The 24,783-nt window shown below is 38.8% G+C and overlaps 4 protein-coding genes across 5 annotated transcripts; all 4 read right to left on the bottom strand.

Moving 5' to 3' along the window:
* Positions 1–780: 780 nt before the first annotated feature.
* On the bottom strand, positions 781–7,361 carry LOC124204957 (lysosomal acid glucosylceramidase-like). Its single transcript, XM_046602214.1, has 15 exons — positions 7,202–7,361; positions 6,915–7,118; positions 6,713–6,839; positions 6,447–6,600; positions 6,317–6,375; positions 6,151–6,252; positions 6,019–6,068; positions 5,921–5,953; positions 5,782–5,814; positions 2,380–2,462; positions 2,279–2,317; positions 1,998–2,142; positions 1,573–1,646; positions 1,171–1,451; positions 781–1,113 (listed from the first exon to the last, which is right to left on the bottom strand). Exons 1-15 carry the CDS (start codon positions 7,278–7,280, stop codon positions 1,014–1,016), a joined length of 1,563 nt encoding a protein of 520 aa, XP_046458170.1. The 5' UTR covers positions 7,281–7,361; the 3' UTR covers positions 781–1,013.
* Positions 4,311–5,679, bottom strand: LOC124204960. Its single transcript, XM_046602219.1, has 4 exons — positions 5,178–5,679; positions 5,052–5,114; positions 4,895–4,987; positions 4,311–4,829 (listed from the first exon to the last, which is right to left on the bottom strand). Exons 1-4 carry the CDS (start codon positions 5,452–5,454, stop codon positions 4,354–4,356), a joined length of 909 nt encoding a protein of 302 aa, XP_046458175.1. The 5' UTR covers positions 5,455–5,679; the 3' UTR covers positions 4,311–4,353.
* A 419-nt stretch (positions 7,362–7,780) lies between the features above and the next one.
* On the bottom strand, positions 7,781–10,909 carry LOC124204958 (lysosomal acid glucosylceramidase-like). The gene is made up of 15 exons (XM_046602216.1): positions 10,662–10,909; positions 10,514–10,597; positions 10,251–10,367; positions 10,038–10,164; positions 9,784–9,937; positions 9,541–9,653; positions 9,422–9,469; positions 9,231–9,313; positions 9,125–9,157; positions 8,980–9,062; positions 8,877–8,915; positions 8,608–8,752; positions 8,469–8,545; positions 8,070–8,350; positions 7,781–7,978 (listed from the first exon to the last, which is right to left on the bottom strand). Exons 1-15 carry the CDS (start codon positions 10,720–10,722, stop codon positions 7,879–7,881), a joined length of 1,545 nt encoding a protein of 514 aa, XP_046458172.1. The 5' UTR covers positions 10,723–10,909; the 3' UTR covers positions 7,781–7,878.
* Positions 10,910–11,686: 777 nt separating this feature from the next.
* On the bottom strand, positions 11,687–23,542 carry LOC124204959 (protein Wnt-4-like). 2 transcript variants are annotated; one of them, XM_046602217.1, is made up of 11 exons: positions 23,196–23,542; positions 15,173–15,308; positions 14,899–15,019; positions 14,627–14,784; positions 14,433–14,540; positions 14,071–14,126; positions 13,896–13,938; positions 13,282–13,511; positions 12,750–12,818; positions 12,499–12,640; positions 11,687–12,435 (listed from the first exon to the last, which is right to left on the bottom strand). In XM_046602217.1, the coding sequence occupies exons 1-10, from the start codon at positions 23,360–23,362 to the stop codon at positions 12,508–12,510; spliced, it is 1,221 nt and encodes a 406-aa protein (XP_046458173.1). In that variant the 5' UTR covers positions 23,363–23,542; the 3' UTR covers positions 11,687–12,435; positions 12,499–12,507. The 2 variants fall into 2 exon arrangements, with proteins under 2 accessions (XP_046458173.1, XP_046458174.1); XM_046602218.1 differs by having other exon boundaries at positions 12,502–12,640.
* Positions 23,543–24,783: the final 1,241 nt, after the last annotated feature.

The following is a 24,783-nucleotide window of genomic DNA, read 5'->3' as shown; positions in this document are numbered from 1 at the left end:
GACGAAGTGAAAGCTTTTGGCAAAGAGAGACGAGAAAGTTATACAAGAACCAGTGTTTACAAAGGTTGACGAAGGTTGGCGAGCTTACAAAGGTTGACGATCAAGCAGTTTACTCAAAATCCGTAACCGTAATACGAAATGAGTTGTTTTATCGTTCGAAGAGTGTACTAGTGAGACCGAATTTTCTTACCAAAAAGTTTTGTGTGCATTTTAGATTTACAAAATGCTATGTTCGGTTTGATTCGTCTTCACTATGTCTTGGCTGTGACCCAAAGTTCGGTGAGCAATTGGTGACAATGAAAAGCGTCACTCAGGGGAAATTGAAATGGTTATCCAAGAGATGCCTAAAAGTTCTCGAGCGAGGCTCGACATGTCATTTTGTCAGCATCTCAACGAGTTATTGCCACTTATCAAACAATCTGTAGTTTAGCCGATCAGAGAAGAAATCTAGATCTAGATCTATAACACAAGACATTCAAATAAATGAAATAGGCAATGTTGCAAAAGGCACAAATTTCAAAAAATTGCGAATTTCAATCACGACTTAAACATATAAAAAATTGCCTAATCTAGATGAATTAGGTATTTAAGGATAGGGAATCAAATTAAGCTTAAATTAAATCAATTTCTGGGCACATTGATAAGTAATTTTATAGATTACGAACGAAAAAAACTCTAATTTTTACTATACCCCCGAGAGGCGATCGGTCTACTAGCCTAGCGAACTTGGCGGGTAATCTTGGGACCCTTAACTAAACACCTACTTTAGCTTCCAAGAGCCTCGGATAACGCGAGAGTGTATTTTCCCTATTATATCGTGTATATTGTAAGGATTCATCGACCGCTAAGGGCGGAAACCTTTCAATATACCATGGTAGGGGTGACAATAAATTCCTAAACCTGGTTTTCTTAATTAGTTCACGACTCCGAAGATAATAAACAAATGATTTTTTCTTAAATGCATGACTTTTTTTTATGCTACGGTAGAATACTACAGATATAAGTGTTTTTCATTATCCATATACGATTGTGTGCATAGAGCGAGCTTCACTAAAAAACTCCAAAGATCCAAGTTCAGCATCATTCAATACAATCGTTTTCTCTTCGTCCGATCTATTGGAAAAAAATAATTACTTCTATTTTATAACGAAAAAATTGTTGGAAAATTACGGATTTAAAATGACCACTGCACGGTTTCCATCAGGTAGTACAAAAGCGGATCCAATAATTGTTGTATCGTTCGATATTTCCATGTTTACCCTTACAGAATTTTCTGGAATGTATTTGGAAAAGTGTCCCATGGCATAAAACATCGGTTGTTTGTAAAACTCATCGTTCGTATTGTTAACGATAATCGGTGAATCGACGAAATTTTCTGACCAATTTGGACCTCCACCTTCATCCAATGCAAGATTCCAGTCTACCCACCCCACAGCCCAGTTGTTCAAATTCTATAAGTAGGTGTATAAAAAACATTTGATTAGATTTTTACAATAAGCAATCCACCACAGTCAAATGCACCAAAAATCCTGGAGGTCGTAAAAATAATGAAAAAATGTAAAGAATACTCACTTCAATTATATCTTTGGCATATGACTCTAATCGTTCCCAAGCTACTAGTACAACCGTTTCCTTTGGAAAAGTACCTGATGGATCACAAGTGAAAAAATACATTAACTGTGTTTCATCTTGATTCTTCAAAGCAAGCTCACAAAGTTTGCAAACACGGCGAGTGTTTCCGCGCTTTTAAGACGTGGGCCTACGGGTCAAAATGTTTCCCAATTTTTCGCCATTACTCACGTTTGAGTTATCGCAAAGAAAATCGAAAAAATCCTCTTATAGAGGAAATAATTATCTTTTTGGGTTAAAAAAATAACGGAACATTTTGGACCGTAAGCCGCCGTGTTAAAAACTTTGTGTGGGTAGTGTATGTGGTAGGTTACCAAATAATAAAAGTAAAAATAACGGTACATAATGTTCGCAATGATAAACAGTACCTTCACAAGCTTCAGTTGCTAAAATGAACCGATCGGGAAACTTTTCGTGTGTTGTCGTCAAAACGGAAGGCGGCGCAATGAAATTTTGATACCAATGGACTCCGATTCCCGAGACATATGTATTTGCATCAGCATTTGCCAACACCTGCCATTAATCAGAATAAAAATGAGATTCGCCCATCACGATGTTTCATAGAATATAAAAGAATTAAATACAATATATTTTTATCCAGGATGAAATCTGGAATTATAAGGAACTATACATAAACATTTGGACTTACAGTTTCGGCCCATTCCGGCAAATAGTTCCGCTGATCATCCTACGCGTGCAATATACAATTAAATAATTGAAAAATTCCTTTTTTATGCGCAAACTTATTACCATGATCATAATTTTTATGTTCCCAAATCCTTTAGCCTCCAAAGTAGGTCCCAGATTAAGACCCACAAAAGTTGATTGTTGTTCTTCAAAAAAAATGATGTTATCACTAATTAAAACTTTCTAGTTTTTCCTTTGGTAAATATGAAAGTAAAACTAAAACAACTATATATAGTTTACACCAGACAAAAAATCTATGCCGGGAACCGTATTGCATTTAGCAAATTTCTTTGTATTATGAGTACGGACTTCTAAGCTGGTCCTCTGAAAGAAACTTTCAAAGGGTGAAAATAATTCAGTTATGCCTTAACATTCAGCAATTATGGGATTTATGGGGGTAGCCGATGTCCTAGGCAGTTGTTTGCTTGTTTAGCTGTCATTTACTATAATTTGCAACGAATTGACAAATTCTTCAAAGAAAAACCAATGCAACGCTTGCCATTACCCATTCCAACCCTTTTCTAGAAATTAACACAATAGTTTGGGTAAATTGAAGTAAATGACAGCTAAACAAGCAAACAACTGCCTAGGCCATCGGCCCAATCTAGCCAAGTCTGCAGCATGTTTCGGCTATGCTATGTTATGTTTCAATTTATATAGCGCCTTTTCCACTCGTTTCCAAGTGCTCAAAGGCGCTTTTTTCCAGTTTATCAAGATGTGATACACATCACAGTATGTTTAACGTCATGTTTCTTGAAAGCAATCAAGAAACTGTGTTGGCGTGCAGCCGCTATAGGGCGCTTCTAACAATTTTTATGACGGGTTCAGCAGGGATTTGAAACCAGGGCCTCATTATCTTTTGATTGAAGCTTTGATGCTCTAGACCATTCACCCATGCTATCCCTCGCCACGGTGCGCACAAGTCGCAACGACGGTGCGCACGACTTTTGGCTATGGCGGATACGAAGCAAGTTGAAATTGGTCTATAGCTATAGGGCTGTTCGACATGTTTTATTTTCACATTTGTATCCATCGCGGCAACGCAGCAGTCGTTGGAAGTTTCCATCTGCTAGAGAGCCTCAGGCATTGCGCCCCGCTTTGTCTGACCCATAGCCTACTTCAATCACGGCCACGCATCTGGCTATCTCGCCGTTACCGAGAAACCCCGCCTACGTGCTTGTCTGTGATTTGTCGTCACCCAAATTTTACTCTGCCTTGATTGGCAGTTTTAAATTTAAATTTTTTTGAAACTGCCAATCAAGGCAGAGTAAAATTTGGGGGACGACAAATCACAGACAAGCACGTGATCTTAAGCAGGCGGGGCTTCTCGGTAACGGCGAGATAGCCAGATGCCTGGCCGTGATTAGAGTAGGCTATGGTCTGACCGATCGCATCCGACCACCCCACCTCACTCCCCCCCCCCACTCCATCCAAAACCCACCCAGACAAAGCCTTGTCTGGCTTTGTCTGACTAACTGACGAAGGTCAGATGGCGTCAGACAAAATCTGACATCATGTGACCTACGTCAATTGGTCAGACAAGGCGGGGCGGACAATTGTAGCAGACATAATCTTGACTCAAATGCTGCGTTGTCGTGATGGCAACAAATGTCAAAAAAGATGCCGAACAGCCCTATATTTTAGAAAGCGCATGTTAAACCAGAGCTATAGATACCTGGTCAGTTCATGGCTGTGTTGGCTTCCCTATCCCGGTTTCAGGGTAAACGTAAGCCGATTTGGAAGAATGAATGAGCGCCTCTAGTGAGTGTGTCAGCTACTACGTGAAGCCAGCCAATCAGGAAGGGTCTATGAAAAACTCATTGGCCAATCACAGCTTACTTTTCTACAAGAAGTAAACAATAATAAAAAGGAACAAGTATCCAACTGTCAAACCTCTAAGTCTTTTCTAAGTGTCCAAACATTCTTACATTTTATTGTTTGGTTGTGTAAATTGTTTATTCTTTCTAAGTGTCCAAACATTCTTACATTTTATTGTTTGGTTGTGTAAATTGTTTATTGTTCCGTTGACATAATACATTACTTCTTGTTTTGAAAATGTACACTTTTCACATTATAATTTCCATTTGGTAGTTGATCCATCGAAATGCAAAAAATCATTTGTTTAATTTGATCAAAAGACCATATCCAATTCTTTGGTACCATTGATGAAGTTACTAGTGACTGAAATGTCACAAAATTAGACTTGAAATTAGTAGAGCTTGCTTCCATAGAAGGTGATGTAACTGTCGAATCTTCAATGACAACAGCAACATTTTCGTTCATTACATCAGGAAGTGGATCAAAAATTGCTTCTTCAGCAGCCTGGTGAGTGTCCATTGATTCTTGAATAGTAGAGGTAGCTTCCATAGAAGGCGATGCAACTGTCGTATCTTCCATGACAACAGCAAGATTTTCTTTGATTGAATCTGGAAGTGGATCAAAAATTAATTCTTCAGCAGCCTGGGGAATGTTGATTGATTCTTGAATAGTAGAGGTAACTTCCATGGAGGGTGCTATAAGATAAAATTTAAAGCAATTGCTCTTCAAAATAAAATGTAAAGAGAACTATTATCAATACCTGTACTGTCAAATTTTTTTCTCTTTGACGTAGTAGGTATTTTGTCTACTTTTGGTCGTTTCCTTACTGATGCATTGCTAGCATTTGCTTCCACTACAATACATATTTAAGAATTGCGTTATTTGATATTAAACAAAATAAACATATTTAAAAATACCATTAAGGTTATTTCTCCATTTGAAACCATCAACATTTTGCATTGCTTGTCGACTAGGTGTATCTAAAATGAAAATGGTTCAGTTTCTGTGCTTTACAGATTATACAGGAAATATAATATCAATACCATTTATCAGAAAATGTTTGGGAATTGCTCCAGCATTACGATTCCTACGTTTGAAAGGATGGAACACGTTCAAAATTTCAATCCCTGATTTAAAGTCACTTTCGTCAAAATGACGGCAGCAAATACGTGAGGTGCTCGTCAAATTGCTACATGGAATTAGTTCTTGCCATTTTGATAATGAAGTTTTAGGAATTGTAAACAGGGTAACCTCGTTTTCTTTTTGATTTCCTTTGTAATATGTTGTTTTACAACCAGGAACAGCACACCTGCCAACCATTTTTACAGAAATTATGGTTAGGCTTCATTCACGTAATACACGATGATGGCCGCCGTATTCACATATTACACAAAAATGGCCGCCGAAAGTATTCAACGTCTTATCACTAGATGGCGCTGATTCATTCTTCCACTTCACAACTTCTGACAAGCTCCGCCCTAAAACCCCCTGAAAATCGGCTTACGTTTACCCTGAATCCGGGATAGGGAAGCCAACACAGCCATGAACTGACCAGGTATCTATAGCTCTGGTTAAACCTCTGAAACTGGTTATTTTTCTCTACCTATTAAAAAAATAATCTGTAAAAAAAATGTTTTAACTAATTACCTGAGGTCCATCCCATGCAATTAAAGGGAAAACCTTTGAATTGAAAATTACAATAATTAAAAACAAAAAATAATTTTTCAAAGCCTAAATATGCATATGTTCGGCAAAAATTTCGTGTGTCTGCCAAGAATGCTACTACCTGGTACCCTTCCATCAACTGGTTCGTTTTGAGCTAAAAGTATACAGAAAATCAGTGATTTTTGTTCTTTTTTTTATAATTTAAAAAAATTTCGGTACCCGTTAGTCCCCAAAAGGTCAATCCAAATTTCTCGTACTCTTCGAAAAACCTGGAAGTATAGCGCATATAATTTTCGATAATAACGCATAGATTTTTGTTTCCTCAAATAATTGTTCAGTATAAATTATCACCTGGCGAAATATTCTGCCCAGACTTGATAATATTCTTCTAGCAGGTATCCTTTACCGTAAAACTCGTTATTGCTTTTCATCCATGCTGGAGCACTCCATGGACTAAGCAATATGAGATATGATCTGTGTGTTCCTCCAGCCACCAAAAACAATAAATGTAGCCTACCTTGTAAACAAATTGATCGGCTTAGAACTTATGCTTTTGGCCCAGTTGACGTATGGTATCTAAAAGAATATTTCTCGGATATCAATACAAATGACAGATGTTATTAAGCGCATGAAAAAATGGTGTGCACCTTGAAAACCAAATCTTCTTCAGTAAGGGAAAAATTTGACAGTGTAACATCACCCGGATAGTCATCGTAAGAATATGTATAAGTCGAAAAATCTGTCCCAGCCATCGGAACACGTCCGATACCGTATTCAATTCCTTTTGCGCTGAAATAGGAGCTATGACATTTTCATGAGATAAGAAAAGGTTAGTGAAACTAATTGCAAAATGTCGGTCAATATTAATAAAGCCTGTAGCGAAAGAAAAAGTAATAACGGTCTAACGGATTACTTCATAAAATTTTCTTGTGCAGATTGAGATAGTCGCGCTATATTTATTCCTGCCGCATCAGTGAAGGCTCCTCCAAAACCAAGCACATTTTGGTATGTGATAAAGGGATCAATGAATATTTCGTCGACTGAAGGTAAATTATAACATCATCATCATTACTTTAAAAAATCATAATAGGTTCAAATATGCAAGGGCTTATTACTTATCGCCTTATTGTGTTCCGACTTGCGCCCGAATTGTAAATTTGTAGTGAGAAATCGTGCTGCATTTTGACTGGATGTTATTTGAATTGCTTGCCCAGCCGCCAAAGATCCAACACTGGGAGCAGTATCACAGTAGGTAGCATTGCATACGCATACAAAGCTGCTTTTACCGTAATCGCGACGAATGCAATCTTCAGCTGACACTGCGTTGTTGATTCAGGAAGAAAAAAATACGCATATTAATTTTTTCTACCAAAAACAATATGTAAAAATGTAAATAAGTTACCCGTAAAGGAAAATAAGGCTATTATCGAGACAAATAGCCAAATTAAGAATAACACATTAACGGGGATTAACTTGACCATGTTACTAGGAGTCCACACCGACAGGTTGTTAGGTAGTCTCGATATCAAAATAGAATTAAAACGATCAATTCTTTTGAGATTATTCAAGCAATTTAAAACTTTTCATATCATCGTGTTTACCCAATATTATATCTAATCTTGATATGTTTATCTAGTGGCAGTATGTTTATGCATTTATTCCTTCCTCGTGACGACTGAATCGCTTTGCTAGCCCATATCAGTAGTAAAATGTACAGACCAATGGCAATGGGCAATGGTCAGTTGGTCATAAATCTATATATCGATACTAAATAACCAGGAAGAGAAACGTGAAAATGCGTCACAACGATACTTCTAATCCTTATTGCAGTACCGGTAATTAGTCTCCTACAGGTACACATCCTGGTCCTTAATTCTATAAACACAGCTTAAAAGAATTCATTTCACTTGTCATTCCGTTTGTTAAAAAGCATAAAACTACTTTGGGAAAACTAAAAAATAGAAATTAGAAAAATGTTTTTGTTCAAAAACTTTTGTATTACTTTATTTACGTTTTATTTATATGCATTTATACATATTTTTTTAATTATTAGAAAATATGCGCAGAAAATGTGCAGTTTTAACCATACACCATCGTACTTAAAGAGCGAGTTGGGCAAGTGATCTCCAAAGAACCACGATCATGGTCGACCAACCTAATGAGCTTATCCTCTTTTGATCTAAAGTGATAAAATAAAAATAGCAAAAAATGTTTGTTTCGTGCGATTTACCGGATTTTAATCTAAAAATACATTGGAACCGCAAATTTACCGATTGAGGATAACTATTGTGCGCTTTCCATCTGGACGTAAGAAGGCCGTTCCAAACAAATCTGATCCGTCAATAACGGTCACACCAATCCTGACTGAATCTTCTGGGATGTACTTGGAGAAATGCCCCATTCCATAATACATTGGTTGTTTGTAGAATTCGTCGAGAATGTTGTTAATGATAATGGGTGAGTCGACAAAGTTTCCAGACCAGTTGGGACCTCCTTTTTCGTCCAATACAAGATTCCAGTCAACCCAACCAGTAACCCAGTGATTAAGATCCTAAAAAGTAATGATCAACGTTATGGGACCATTTTTATTCACCAAGTCAAATTTGTAGGAATCTTTTCAGCATAGCGTTCAAAAAAAAATAATTTACAATTAATGTACCGCATACTACCTCTATTATATTGTGAGCGTAGGATTCGAGTCGTTCCCATGATCCGAGACTTACAGCTTTTTGCCACGGTTTATCACCTTGTTTCATGAATCAACGTTAACATTTCTAACCTTTTTCAATTACTACTTCGCCACCATACCTTCACAAGCTTCGGTGGCTAGGATAAAATGATTTGGAAACTTTTCATGGAAACTGGTAAGAGCCATTGGTGGCGACAGGAGGTCACCATACCAATGAACAGCCACTCCTGCAACATATTTCTTTGCCTCCGGATGAGCCAGAACCTTTTAGAGAAATATTAGAATCGGAATAAGAAATCAGTTGCATCTATTAACATGTTATTATTTTAGAATAATTTTTTTTTCCTATGTGTTCAAATTATTTATGGTAAAAAAATCATTGCCTTACGGTCTCGGCCCATTTCGGAAGTAATATACGTTGATCATCCTAAGTAATAATTAAGCCTAATTTAGTTTGAGAAAGTATTTTTATCTGAAAATGAAACTATTACCATAACCATGATTTTGATAGATGCAAATCCTTTTGTCTCCAACGTAGGTCCAAGATTAAGGCCGATAAAATTAGATTGTTGTTCTATAACGGAGTTGACACAATTAAAACCATGTGACCCCGAAGGTTGCTATGAAAATTTTTACCTGCGGTCCAGCCCATACAGTTGAAAGGAAAATCTTTCGGGGAATAAAAGAAATACTGATCGAATTAAAATGTGATTTAAAAAAAAAATAGGTGTTAAAAGACAACCTGGGATATTTCCATCCATTGGTTCATTTTGAGGCGAAACGGCGAAAAAAGTCAAATTGTGTGTTTTGTACTCTTCAAAAAATCTGTCAAATATAATAAACACAGTTGAAGTTGCCAGCGCTTTAGTAATTTCAAATAATTAGGGACAAAGAAGTTTATAATGGGATAGAATAAAAATGTCTCGCATTGACCTGATAAAGTAATCTGCCCAAACTTGGTAGTATTCTTGAAGAAGGTACCTTAATTTAAAAAAAAAATAAATACATATGAAAAAAATAACATTAAAGTTCAATTAATTTATAAAAAATACCCTTTTCCGTAGAGTTTACCGTTACTCTTCATCCATGCCGGGGCACTCCATGGACTAGCAAATAGCTTAATAGGTTTGGAACTTAAGCTTTGGGCCCATGAAATATATGGAATCTGGAAAATTTGAAAATAAAAATATTTAGTATTCACAGGCCTATGAATAAATTAAATAAGAACTAGCTTTATAATTTGGAAATAATAATAATAATAATTGAATATAATTTAAAATGGGTGGACTGTTAACCTTGAAGAAAAGATCTTCTCTGGTGAGGGAAAAGTTTGACAGACTATCATCTCCAGGAAAATCATCATAGGTGTAAGCCCGTGTAGAAAAATCACTTCCACCTATGGGAACTCTGCCGAGTCCGTACTCTATTCCGTCAGTGCTAAAATATGACCTATTCAATTTGGGAAGGAAAAATAGAAAAACGTATTGCTCTAGTGGTAGCGGGAAAAGAAAATTTTAGAAATTATCTAGAAATTATATATTTTTTTTACTTAAGTAAATTTTGCTGAGCCAAAACTGATAGTTTCGCAATATTAATTCCACTGGCGTCGGTAAAAGCTCCACCGAAACCCATAATTTTTTGGTATTGAACCGAAGCGTCAATAAATATTTCGTCGGCTGTGTAGTGAGTGAGGTAAAGAGGAGATGCATTAACTATCGTTGACTATGCAATACTTACGCAAGCAATGTAAATAACTAAATACCAAGAAGTGAATTTGAAAACCCCGCGAAAGTCAGGTTAGTTACTCGAAAGCGGGCGTCTGCACGAGTGGATGTGATCAAAGTAGCCTGACCTGCCGCTAGATCGCCAACAATCGGTGCTGGTAAGGAAAAAAGTAGCAAAACATTATTGGTAAATAAGGCCACTTCAAAACCACAGTTGTTGTTGAGAAAATGTTGGATTGATTAAAAACAATCCCAATCTAAACTTGGTTGTAGATAAACTTTATAATAGAAATGTACTTACCACTGTCACAGTAAGTAGCATTGCACACACACACGAAGCTGCTTTTGCCGTAATGACGAGGGATGCAATTATTAGCCAGTACAGCTAATTTTTCAAAAATGACATAATTATAATTTGTGAATTAAAAGTTGTTGCTTGTCTCGATAACCTTGATGAAAGATTATTATAGGTAAAGTGATCCAATAGAAATGTAGTTTGCCCATGTTCATTCCTTTTGAACTAGGCGAATGGCGACGTATTAGCTAGGACTAGGATAACAACAAGTTGACAACACACTACAAGCACTAGCATGCACTGTATACGACTGACGTCATGAACATGCAACTGACGTATGAAAGCGATAAGAGTTTTCAGAGCACGAACCATCGATTACGAAATGCTGTGTACTATTATACATCTGGAGGCCTACCCACTTGACATAACCACTGTTAATTAACGGGTTCATATTCATATAGTGAAGAGTGTAGATGCGGTTGGCCTAATACTAATGACACATTGATAATTTACTGCATTTTTTCCCCTATCCCAATCAATACCAGCAACTAAAAAATATTTTTAAATAGGAAATTTTTTGAGTAGAAGAATTATTATATTTTTTTTTTTAATTTTAATCCTAAAACATTGTTCTTATTTTAATTTATCGTTAATTTTAATTAGTTATCGTTATCGTTATTTTTCAAATGCATATGGGAGAAGACAAAAGAAATCCCGCTGCACAGACACATGCGGGTTATGCACTTCTTTATTGTTGCATAAAGTAAAGGGAATGAAGTCGAATAGAAATGGAAAAATATTTTCAGATGATTTGCATAATTTGGGGAAATTATTGGTTATCAAAAATCTGTATTGTCTTGAAGGTTTTAGAATTTCTCGATTGCTCAGGATACATATATCCTTGTTAACTTGTTATTCAGAAATGAATAATAAATAATCAACCTACCAGTAGCAAACAGCCAAACACATTCCGGATGTGATTCCGGAAGTATTTGCTGATTGGACATCGAAACATGATAGCATAGAGTCGCATAGAGTATACATAGAAAGAGGAAAAATAAATTTTCTTTTTGCAGAAAATTTTCGTTTAAGAAAGGTTTTCGTGACGCAAACATTTGCAAATGAAAACAAAATACGTTGATATTTTAAAAAAGAAACGTTAGAAAATCAGTCATCAAATAAGATTCCGTATCGGGAGTTGTGTGTATTATTTTCCGCAAATTGGACAAAGCCTAGAAATGCGACACATCAGACAACGTCATCCCATTCTCGGTACAACCGGACAAGACTGGTTATTTACAAATGTTTTCAAAATGAATATAGCGTTGTGGTTTTCCTATGGGAACGAGGTGGTTCCTATAAGACCCAGAACGAAGGACACATGATGACACGACAATCAAACGTGAGAGTTAAGCAACCATTAGATGAAACTATTTGATGTATGGCTCTTTATGGATTTCACTGTTTTTAATTATAAGATTAAAAAAAAAACGCACACACACACACACGGGTTCATGGATTTGCCGGAAGAATTTAGAATTTTTTTTTTTAAGTGATGGCCGTCGAATAAATTTAAATATACAGACTACTTGAGTGATGGGTATAATTATAAGCAGCGTTCAAAGATTATCTCAATTCCGCAAGATTTTTAAAAATTCGCCTTTTCGCCTGTTGCGACCTTTCGGTCTGCTATTGAGCTTGGCTCTTGTCATGTACGTAGCAAATCGTCCGTACAAGTACCGTCATAAATGTGTTACTGGTTTTTTGAAATTCGAAATATGGAAAAACGGGGACCGCATGAAACAGAAGTGTTATATAGATGTAATAATACTCATTCCAGAAGAGTGTGTCAAATGTCAGGTGGCTCGTCGTTTTTCGTCACAATATTTTTGTAGATAGTACAGATAGGCGGGCAAGCAATTGTCCACCTTTGATGCAAATTTCCCAATTGATTTAGGCCTGCATCCCTTGTCGCTTGTATATAGACTCACCACCTCAGATCAGTTGCAGAGATGGAGTTCTTTGCGTTGTTTGCAAATTTCACACTGGACGTGGCAGCACCAAACGAATCGACAGTTGCATTTTTCTTCAAGGTCGATCCAGCGCGTTTGGTAACCCCGGCCACAGCACAATCTAAAAATCATTTACCCAAAAGTTATTTATTTTCAATTAATTTTTTTTTTCAATTCCAGATAATAATTACAAAATAAATAAATATATAATAAAGTTTGAGTGTACTTACAGGCTACAACCATCGATGGCTTTGCTAGTCTTGTTGCAAATTCGGCTCTTAGTACCCAGCACGCCTAACCTGTTATTAAATCACAGAAATTTCGAAAGTTAATTTTTAGAGTCAAACTAAATGTTACAAAGACCAATCTTTATATGAATATTAAAAGACTAGCAAAACGTACAAAGTATTAGATCTATAAATAAAATATAAGTCCGTTACATTTTTAAATGTCCAATGAATTCACTAAAAATCTAAAAATTTCCATTTCTATTCATGTTTCTCTGATGTTAAGCCACAAAGAAACTATGCACCACTTATTATACCCAATCGGATTATAGAATTCATGTTATAAATAACCTAGGCCTATTATTACATCAAACGGAGATGGAATTATTTCAGAACACGGCCTAGACGAAATTGCCAATTCGCCGAAATTATCGATTTCCTTGTAATACAAGTCCAGTTTGTTTGTTTTTTTAAAAAGTGCATATCAACCAAGTTAAAGAAATATGGGCACATACCGTGTCCAATAAAGACTTACGTTTGGTTGCGCTCGCAGTAGTCTGGCGAGTCATCCAAGTAGACTAAATCCTTTTTGGTCGGCTTTTTCATGTTCTTGTCGACGACGAGTAATTTTTTCTTGAGTTTCTTGGCGACGCCGACGCTGCCGACGCTGGGGCTAATGCCGGCCTGGCTAGTAGTGGCCATGCCGCCACCACGGTAAGTCATCTGGAAAGCCCCTTCAAAGCGCTCCATCAAAGCAGCCCCGATCTGCGTATACACATACAAGAGAATCAACTTCTTTTCAGTACGTATTATAATCGCACGCGTCACCTTCCAAGGATTCCCTATAACATTCTACAAGGAATTGCGCAAATCATGTCGCATGTGTATCTATCTACGTGAGCTGATTATACAATGCATGCAGGACTTAGGACTATAATTATATGCACAGGCAGTGTAGGAAATGTAGCTTTGACAAGTCACACGGAAACAATGTTCGGTTTGACAGCTTTTTGTGTTCACCATTTTCTACACCACCCCACACCGTGTCCCCAGCCCCCTTTGTTGATGCTATCTACATGTATCTATATAGCTATTGCTATTTGTAATTGTATATTTTCTGAAATGAAATAGGAAATCGATAGGGCTGACCTCCGAGAATGCCGCCATTTTGCGCCAACAAACTTTCATGGAGCTGATGAGAGTCCCGTGGAAAATCAGATGCATGTATGAATAAGAAAGAAATTGAAATTCCACTTTTGAGAGGGGGGGGGGAATAAATCAGAGAGGGGGGAGAAATTCAATTTAAAATGTTGCGGTTTGTTACCAAGATCCAGAGACACCGTGACACTTGCACACCAGCTCCATTCGACTCCGAATAGCCTGTAAGACACAAAAATCGGATATTTTCAATTTTAAAAATTCTAACATCTTCCATATATAAACTTGCGATGTTAACATTGAAACTGTATACATAGCATAAAAACCAAATTTAATCTAGCTTCTATTTTTCTACATCAATCTTTTTATTTCCAAGCGACAAATAACTTCAAGCAGCTTAACTTGTAAACATGAAACACAAACCCTATATTATGCGTTACACCCGAAACCCCCCAAAGTTTCAAATGCATCTAACGATTATCATATCGCTCAACATATACTACGGAAATATACAAGTCTACGACTGACCCTTCTTCCGGCCTCGTTGTTATGCAGGTTCATGAGGCCTTCAGCTTGCTGGTTGTCTTCCCGAGCGTCCACAAATTCTTTGCTGAACCTTTCTCCAAACGTGATGTCCTTATTTGTCGCGATTGAATTTGATAATTATCATCATCAGTAATTCTTTCTGTAACCTGTTTTTTTCTTCCAGTTGGTTTTTATACCTCTGAGCAGCCGCCCCATTCGAAGCCTTTCGAGGGTTTCTGGCGTATCTTGCCGTCGCAACCGCATTCAGTAATTTCTCCGCGCGAACAAGCCCGCGTCACAGCATAGGCAGCTCCGGCGGAGCTGATGGCGTATACGTAGGCCCTCTCTCGACTTCCTGTGTGTTGACGCGTCAGTGTTGGTATGAATGGTGTCATTTTGCACAATGATATATATCGTCTTTGGATTTGAAAAACAAAAACTTGAAAACGGGGAAATTTGGTTAACTTACTAATTGATAAGACGCCTCCGAAGACGGTTGTGGACTCGTCAAAGGTGGAACAATTCCAGCGCTGAGACCGGAATTGGCTCTGACACTCGCTGATGCCCATTTTGGCACCTAAGCTAATTGTCTGTCAAATAAATTTGTTTGCACATTTATAGATGCTGTAAAAACCAAACACGTCTTATTTATAGACTGTGGGTTAGTAAATTTGGAATATTGGATTAAAATCAAATGAATCAATTGCGTGATGAATGCGAATGCAGTTGAATAATGAGCTCACCGATAAGACGTTCTGCGAAAGCCCACAGAGTTCGCGCTGCTTCTCAACCAGGTAATAAAGTCGCTTGCAGTGGTCCTTGTAGCTGGTCGGTGTCAGTTCCAAGGTACTTTGGTACACGCTAGGAGTTCCTAATAACCTGAAAATGAAAAAAAAAAAAATGAAAAATTGTACAGCTAGTTAATAGGAGAAAAATGATATCACGATTGATTTCAGATTTGTCCTGAGATAATTTACAAAGACACGCAAAGAGGTATAAGATACAGTTTAAGGATCAATGATCAAATTCAATGTGTCCGCTTTCAATAAATTGACTATGCGAATCATTACAGTGAACTGCTAAATAAATGTTCCATATTTTGATCATTTATAAAAATTAATTTGATTCATTAAAGTAAATGTCTTCACAAAGTATGAATCGTATAATTTAGCATTTGTTAAGTAGAAAATAAGCATTTCAAGAAAAACAACAAATCGTTCTCTTAATAACTCCTCTGCGAACAGTCTAGAATATAAAATAATGAAACTCATCAGAAAAAACCCCAAAATTTTTAATGACGCTAAAGGCTCTATATTTTTTTAATTCCTTAATCCCCCCCGGTTTGGCGCCGAGAAACTTGCGTGATTTGTAAAATGTTACTTTGTTCTATTTATTTTATTTTATTATTTTTTTTTTCATTTTTCCAATCAAGGATTGTAGGAAAACAATGCCCCAAAGGCCCTGTCCTGTTTCTCATACATGCAGATGAGAAGGGGATGGAATTAACACTGAGAAGCTTTTCTTTGCTGCGCTAGCGCTGTCTTCTTATATTCTCGTTTGTTTCTCTCTCTCTCCGTTTGCTGCTGCTGTGATGAAGCTTTTCAAAAATCTCCCGCAGGATAATTACCTATTAGAGCCAACAGCATGATGGAGGGGGGGATAACACACAGCACATAACGAGGCCTCACAGACGATGATGTTATATAAGCCGCTGAACGGACTGTTTAATACAAGATGAGATGAGCCCCTTGCTGCTGCTGCTGCTGGTATTGCCTCCCAACATTAACTAGCAGATGCCCAATTTATTCGTTCTGTTTTGAATTGTTCGTCCCTTTATTATCCTTGGCATTGTTCGTCACGACCGGGCAGAATTATGACGGGCTTGTTTCAGCGTCTATAACCCACACACGTGCGCATCATCGTCCAACAAATGAGTCTACATCTATACTAATACACACTCCAACTCTAGATGGGTGTATAATGTATTATGCACGATAAGACGAGAGCGCGGCTCACGCTGTGGCCGCCTCTACATCAACTCTTGACGCCGCCCGCGCGTCCTAATATGCCATGGCTGATAGACACACAGCCAAATAGTGCTATGGGAAACACGGCGAGCTCCGATTTGGAGAGTCGAATCCGCCGTGAATAAGGCGATGCACACACATCTCATCCGACGAATCGCCGGGCTGCTCCCTTTTATTCATATTTCCCCCCTTTCCGTTTTATTTCTTTTTCTTGTTGCCTATTCTCTTGTGAGCAGTGCAGCCTTACTTATGCAAACAACAATAGGTGGATAGGTCGGATTATTAACAGCAACGTACACACATGCACAGACAACGAGGAGAGTGAAACGGAGATAGAGACTTTAGAAATAAGGGAAAAGAAAGAAAAACAACCACCCGAGAAGAACATCAATAATCCCAGTTCATGGAAGCGAATAAGAACAAGAGCATATCATCGTCGTCCCTCATATAATGCCTACTAAATAGTTATCGAAATGTGAAATACAAACTTGAGTTCCTGTGATGAGTGAAGGGGGGCTCGACTCTCTCTCTCTCTCAAGAGAAAGAGAGAGGGAAAGTCTATAGAAGAGATCATGTGATAGCCATATATACGGCCCATATCTTATGCATATGGAAAATACAACGTCTAGATATATCTATTCTCTTTTGATAGCCATCAAAACCTTACTGGTAGGATAATGGAGAAAGAAATAAAGGAATCTAACTTATTCTTTTTTTCTTCTTTCTTTCCTTCATTGGCTTTCGACATGTAATAAGGCGGCTGTCACAACCAATTAGTGTCGGAGGGGGGAGAGCACGCCCTCGTCCACCTTGTTGAACAAGCAGCCAACAGCATCAGAGGAGTTTCTCGGTGTACTATAACGTATCAGAGCGCCATGCACACGACCTTTTCCCTGTTTAGAAACTCTCCCTTGTCGCGCCGCCCGTCATATATAGACAATGTCCCTTGTTTACATAAATAAATATCCGTTGAAACTACTACCGGTACTACTACTGTGTGTGTGTGTGTGTAAAAGCAAGTTGGCGCTCCCTGCGAGCCGCCCTGCAGTGCTGCCCCATATAATATTGCTGCCTTTCCGGAAGTGTCTCTATATAGCCGCGCTCTTGCCAGGGCGCATACATATATACGTGATCTGATTTTCGTGACCATAAATGTACGGCGCGCTAAATGATCCTCAGAGATTAGACATTCCTCTTTTGCTAGCTGCCTGCTGGCCTATATTTATTAACGTTGTAAACGTGCGGTGTCGAGTGTTTTTATTATAGGCCTGATGTGCCGAATGATTATTAGTCGCCACACAAGATATTACAACCGCGCAGTAGCGACACGGAAACAGTGAGAACAAAAAAGTGAAATTAGGCCTGCTATTTGACGCATTAAAGCCGTGAAACGTATTGACAAAAGTGTGGCTACGTGACACCACCATTGTGACAATAAAAAATATTTATTATTAAACAAATACAAGTCCTGTGTACATATTGCACTGCAACTACACGGACTTACGTCATATAGACAGGACCAGGCCTATAACTGTAAAATAGTCCCTGGAGTGTAATAACATCATTTTCTATTTAACTACTGATAAGTGATGTTATCGCAGATGGATAACGCACTATAATAGAGTGTATAATCAGGTATCAATTTAGGAGTTGTACCTTTAAGTTGTTGGTTAGGCATTATTCTTATTGCTGTTGTAGCTATATCAGTATAGCTGTAGGCCAACAATTCCAACGGTAAAAATGAAGGAATACACGTGAGTTGATGGCGATGTGTGATTGATTGCAATCATCCGCCTACGCCTAGTAGGTTGATAGTTGTAGGGAAATACCGACTAATAAGCGACAAAGTCAAATTTACAAAAAAAAACTCATTTTAGATAGAATTTCCCAGCGAGATAAACTGGCAAATTTTTCAACCCACATTTTTTTAAGGAAGGATTTGGGTTTGTCAGATAGAGGAAAATATAAGAAGTAAACTTCGAACCCCAAGATATAGGCCCATATTGACTTTGGCTATACACCCAAAGTATATAAAGGCTGCTGGTTGGTCTACATATATAGTTGATGGCCTATTAGCCTGTTCTTGTCACACAGAAATGCATTGACGTAAATTTTACCTTCCTTTTTTTTTACTAAGCCTAAAAAGATGTGATAGGCAAGAGCAAATGCTATACAAGAATTCGACTGGCTGGCTGCACATATTGTCTGAGATTTCCTTGGATAGTTGTCGTGGAATATAGAAGGCGACACACTTTATGTATTTTAACCACCGATTAAGAACTATAGGCCTATTGAAATGGTCAAAAATGCCTGGCGCTCAGAGCAGCACAATTTTGACTATGGGAAACCAGGGTGTTTCTTCTTCCCTTTTTTTTCTTTGTGTCCAGATGGGGGAGAAAAGAACTGTGCCCATATTGCCTCTCTATCTACTTTTGGCTTGTTCCTTATTATATCTCTTCGATGTAGCATTGACCGAAATCTACGTGTCCATTGAGAGCCGAGTATTAGTAAATCTGTGCAAGTATATAGCTGCCACAAATCGTGGGCGACGTTGACATTTATACGTCGGGTCCTTGTTAACCAGCAACGGCAGACACCCTCGTCTTATTGGTCGCTCTCGGCTTCAATGATCCCCGCGTGCTGTGTTGCTGTTTGTCCAACACGGGGCCACATAACGACAACCGGGGACCATCACCCATCAAAATAACAAGAGAATAGTCAGCAGCTAGCAGCAGAACAAACCCGAGCTGCTGTGTGCCATGCTGGGAAAAGGCAAAAAGGGCAAAATAACACATCGAAATTGCTAGGAAGAGCATCAGCAGAGATCATAAAAGATTGGCGCGGACGATGCCATTATACATGTTCGATCTGACTATATACAGACGGGCCGTTTGGCTGTCGTTAAGCTTTGACTCATCCCCGTTGTGCAGATTTATGACGATGCCGGTGATTTGGCGTTATATACTTGGTTATTCCCTCTCTCTCTCTCGGCTAGCCCCTGCTGCTGGAACATCACAAACCCTCACCAGCTATATAAGCCTTCATCCCCTCTCTATATACGTTTCCCTTGTCGTTTCTCTCTCTCTCTTTTGGTGTATATATAGCGTAGTAAACCGTAGAACATGCAGAGTTATAGCCGTTGAAACGCCCTTCATCAAATAGTCAACTACGCGCTTCTCCGGAGCTCAGCACAGCCGAGTGAGAGAGAAAAAGAGACGGATGGCATAGACCAGCATCAGGCTGCCCCCGTCTCTACCAGCAACCTTGATGGAGACATCGCCCGTCTTGATGTGTCAACATTTCCTTCCTTTTCTCTTATATTGTTATCCTCAGCTGTTTTTTTTTTTGTTTTGTTTTCCCCCTGTCTTTCTATTTTCATTTACGAGCGGAGAGAATAATTTTATTTTCTTCGTCTTCTTCTTTGGTTGTTATATTATCTATAGGAATATACGAACGGAAAAAAGATTATAGCCAATGATTAGGCCAGCGTTATGGCCTATCAACTGTCATCCGCACAATAATAAAAATCCGCTGCTGGTGGATTCTCCAGGATTATTTCCCCTTCTTTTTCCCTTTTTTAATGATGGATATTATTATTCGGCCCGGAGTATTTCGCTGGTATTACATTATTACATAGAATATGAGCGGATCTATAGATTCTCGTCCCCTCCGAATCAGTTGGAATCCGAGTCATAAAAATATGTAGCTAGTATAATACCAGTATATATATACTTATTATTATTGACGTCCAAGTACTTATACTCTAACGAACGAAATCTGAATCACCAAGTTATTACTTGAAATGAAACTCTATGTCAATTGCTCTAGATGTATAAGATGTTGCTTGGAGGTCTCCGGATTGTTGCTGATTCTGTTCTTTCTCTCATGTACTACTTAATATGTACTTGTGTCAATGGCGCGAAAGAGCAATAAAATAACAAGCGACCGACTACAGCAAATAGGCCTAGTGTGCATAGCTGGCCCAGTTTTCACGCAACCCATGCGCACTACTACACGTACAGTACGTACTATATACATAGCAAACTGAGTGTAAGAAAAGGTCTATTTGTTTGTTAGTGGCAGCCCCACCAAAGCTCTCTGTATATGGATGGCGTGCACTATATTGTCTACATTATAGAAACGACAAAAGCCCAGCACAGACGCGAGCGGTCTGGCCCGCCCCGGCGCTTGGTGGGTGGCTCATACCAGTTAAAAACGAGAAGAAGAAGAAGGAATGAAAGTGAAAAGAAAAAGAAAAAGAAAAGAAGCCGAAAAGGAAAACAGTTCAAACATCAGTTCCGTTCGACTGACCAAACAAGTCGCTGTACACACAGCAGCAGCGGCGGAGGCCCTAATGGCTGTTGTGCTGCATGATGGGCGCGACCACAAAGTCGAACATCAAACTCGTTTCAAACGACGTGCCGAAACACCCTGCAAACGTGTGCCATAAACCCAACCGACTGATTCGTTACACTTGCTGGACATCAAAAATATAAAGGCGACGCCAACTATAATCATATGCGCTTTTAGACCATCACACACACGCGAAGAATCATCGAGAGTAAATAGACTGTAGACTGCTATGCTATAATTTATTCGAGCGAAAGTGTTCTGTTTTTTCTCGCCCACACTCTAAACGGTTCGAGTCATTCGGATGCTTTTTAGATCGGATTTCCAAAGCTTTTAGACATTTTTTTGTTTCTCTCTCTCTTTCAAATATTATACACGTAATAAAACGGTAGCACAGCCGGGGTTCACCACTTTAGGCCTACTTTTTTTGGAAATTTTTTTTTGGTTTTGTTTTCGCCATCTTATTTAATAGTTTGGTTTTTTTTCCCCCAAGGAATTGTTTTGTCCTTCACCTGAATCGTGTTAATGTTGATGGCAGCTGGGTTCGCAGATTTCCATCAGCCAAACGCCCAAATAGGAAAAGGGGGGAAATCAATCGCAATCAATTTCCAAGTATAAACCTACTTAAAAAGTCGACAGAACATGGATCTATCTACCTACCCCTCCACGCATTGACTTCTCTTTTTTATCCATTCCAAACGAAATAAAGAATTGAATAAAGGAGGTACAAGAACGAGCACATCCAAGAGAAACGAAGGGAAAAAAGACGAAGGGTGACAGACACACACAGACTTGCTGTGTGCGTGTTGTCTGTGTGTCGTTTTACACCGAGGATTTGAGGCATTCTTCGGTGAATTTCCGCCATGGTCTAGGCGACGTAAACCACTCAAGATTTACGACTTTTGACGATGTCGTGGGTGGACGGGGTGGGCTGGAGAATAAGCCAGTGGGAGGGATATATAAACTATAGAACTAACCAGTCCGTCTGACGACCACAGCAGCTAGAGGATAGTATATAGTTTTTTCTCCTATATAGTAAAAGGGAACCTTATTTGAGATATAACAACCTTTTTTCTCTTGTCAGTCTGGAACATATTAATGCGCACATCAACACAAGTACGGCCGCCGCACGTCTACATAAACTGGCTCCTAGTCAACTGCGATATTTCACGTGAACCAGGGTTGAACGAGTACAAAGGGCTCTCACTTGTATGTATATATTTGTTAAGGTTATTGGCTTCTTTTATTTCGAACCTCCGGCCATTTGGTTGTGTTGTATAATGCCGTTTTCGATAGACCAGGAAGAACAGCAGCAGCAGTGGATAGACCTGACATGTCACCAATGACCAAAATGAGCCATTAGGGGGTCACATCACGAGTGCTGTGTGGCCCGGTTGCGTGTGAAACGGCAGTATATAGGGCCAGGTGATGATCAATTTCAAACAAATCTACACAGCAGCAGCACCAGGATGTGTGTAGTATACACTAAATATTTCTAATTTTATATTTACGTGTAGACTTGCTGTGTGGAGGGATGGATATATATGGGGTGTATAGATGAGAGTATATAGGCCGGTTTAACAGCCATCCAGGCAACCATCCAGGGGCGGAAGGGGTGTCTTATACTTTTTCCCACTTAATGTTCTCTCTCTGGTGCTCTCGTCTCTTTCTCGCCCAGCTCTTAATATCTGGAAACCATTACTATACTACTATACTGTATATATATATATATATAGTGCTGCTGCTGGCCAATGGTGCTGTGCCTTTTGACACGAATTTTCTCCCCTTTTTTTTCCCTTTTTGTCGTATTCTCTCCTTGAAAGCTGGAGCAAACGGCGCGGAGCTGCTGGGCCAGGACGAATGGATGGGAGGAGGACTTTTGGCCGCCGCGTCGTAAACGTCACAGCCAGGGCTACAAATTCCCTCCTCTCTCTCTCTCTCTCTCCCCCCAGCTATTCACCCTCTCACAAAACAGCAACACACAAAGTCAAAGACTCAAAGAAAAAATCCGTCTCCTACGCTTACGGTTAGGGGGGAAAAATATACGCACAGTATATTATTATCTATACACACACACACACACACACACACCATCACGGTCACAAAAACTTTAAAGGCCCAGAAATAGAGGGGGGACGAAATAACATCAAATTGCTTGTCCTTTTTGGACGCTGAATTTCCTAGCAGCCTACATAGCAATATCGACGACGCCGATATCGTCTTGCCATATCTCTCTGGTGATTTCAACCATGGAACTGGCCGTAGGCCTATATCCACACTTGAAGGGTAGAATATCTAAGGTACCCAATTTAAATTTCTAACAAAAAATTCTAAACCTATCAGGGAAGTAATAATTAGAATGAATTAATTAAAAAAAAAAATGACTTACCACCAACTGGCCGCAGTGACTTGAACGTGAACGATGACCATCGTGAGCAAGGCCAAAGACCAGCGCGCACCGGCGGCAGTTCCCGCTGACTTTCGAACCATTTTGGTCGACCTGACTGAGTTGGCGGACCAGACGAGGTTGCTGCTTGTGAACGACGGCGACCTCATCTTGGCATCCTGTAGGTGAATAACTCGTCGGGCTATAAATTCTGTTTTCTGTTCGGTTGAGGGGGGAAAACAAAAATATTTGCGCTCGAAATTTGAAAAAAAAAAAAATAAGCGACGGGCGATGTATATAGCTCGGCGATCAGCACTGTTCGGAACTTCCAACACGTCTGCAGCAACCAGCTGCCGGAGCTTCTACATTTGAGGAAGAAAAAGACGAGCCCACGTTCTACACACTACACTTTGCGTCAAGCCAAGGCTCTAGCGGTTTCATCAGTTCCGTCCTCCGGTTTGTTATAAAAGTATATTCAAATATTCGTAAAAATGTTCAAATGTTTGCAATAAAACACTTAAAGAAGATTTGAATGCTAAACTGTAAATTGTGAGTTGAGTTCAATTAAATTTTACTACCATTAGAATTCTTGATGGCCATCATTCAGGTATTACAGCTGATTAACGACATTGGCATTTAATAATGAAATGAGGAATATTTTACTTAAGGTTTATGTGAGAAAATAAAACCAGTAAGTGAATTAAGCGACTATTTCTGATGTGATTTGCAGAATAAGCGTATGTGAAAAGTGTTTCAACGGAAATCAAATGCGTAGTAGTTTGAGTGTGGAACTGCGTGAACCGAGAAACATCTCCCTTCATTCCGACTCGCGTCTTTTTACGTCAGGATTTTATAAGCTGTTTATGACGCATCGTTTCCTCGCCACACCAATCGCTCGTCCATCCGAACCCTCGTCCATATATCCCGGGCGGAAATGCGGAATGTACCGAAAAGTCCTGGCACACTGTATCTCTCATCGCGACAAACCATTTTATTACGTGCTATTTGCTATGCTGTTGAAGTCGCAGTCTGCTCTCACACAGCACCGAGAGAAAATTGTCAGTCAACCGAAATCTATTAAATAAGAAAACCCCCAAGAAAAAGTTCAAAAACGAGCTAGAAATAAAGTGAGGCTACATACCACGTATTATTATTCCCTTGGCAGCAGCAGACGTTGTTCATTTTCTTTACTCCTCAACCAAGATGGATAATGTAAGCAATAATATGAAATCAACTCGAGAAATTTTCGAACGGAAAAGAAACATTTCCTTTCTCGTATTAATGTACAGTACAAATCTTTTATACAAGACTAGACAGTAGACACCTATAGATTACACGATCACTATACACGGCCCATACACCGCGACCGACTTGGAATGTTACGTATGCGCGCATAGGTAATCATTAAGGCGGTTCCGTTGGTTCGATTGAAAGCCGCTATCATCCGTAATTACTGCTTGGGCATTGTTTTTTAACAATATTTCTAATAAATTTAATAAAGAATCTGAAAAAAAAGTTCCATTGTTGTCGGCAAATGATGATGAATTGAGAATAATCACCATATGTGAACAATTTTATTTGAGACAAGCTC

This window comes from Daphnia pulex, chromosome 10 (genome assembly GCF_021134715.1).
Source record: "Daphnia pulex isolate KAP4 chromosome 10, ASM2113471v1".
NCBI classification, from domain to species: domain Eukaryota; kingdom Metazoa; phylum Arthropoda; class Branchiopoda; order Diplostraca; family Daphniidae; genus Daphnia; species Daphnia pulex.
The sequence above is the reverse complement of the archived record's forward strand: the minus strand, read 5'-3'. Positions and strand labels throughout refer to the sequence as shown.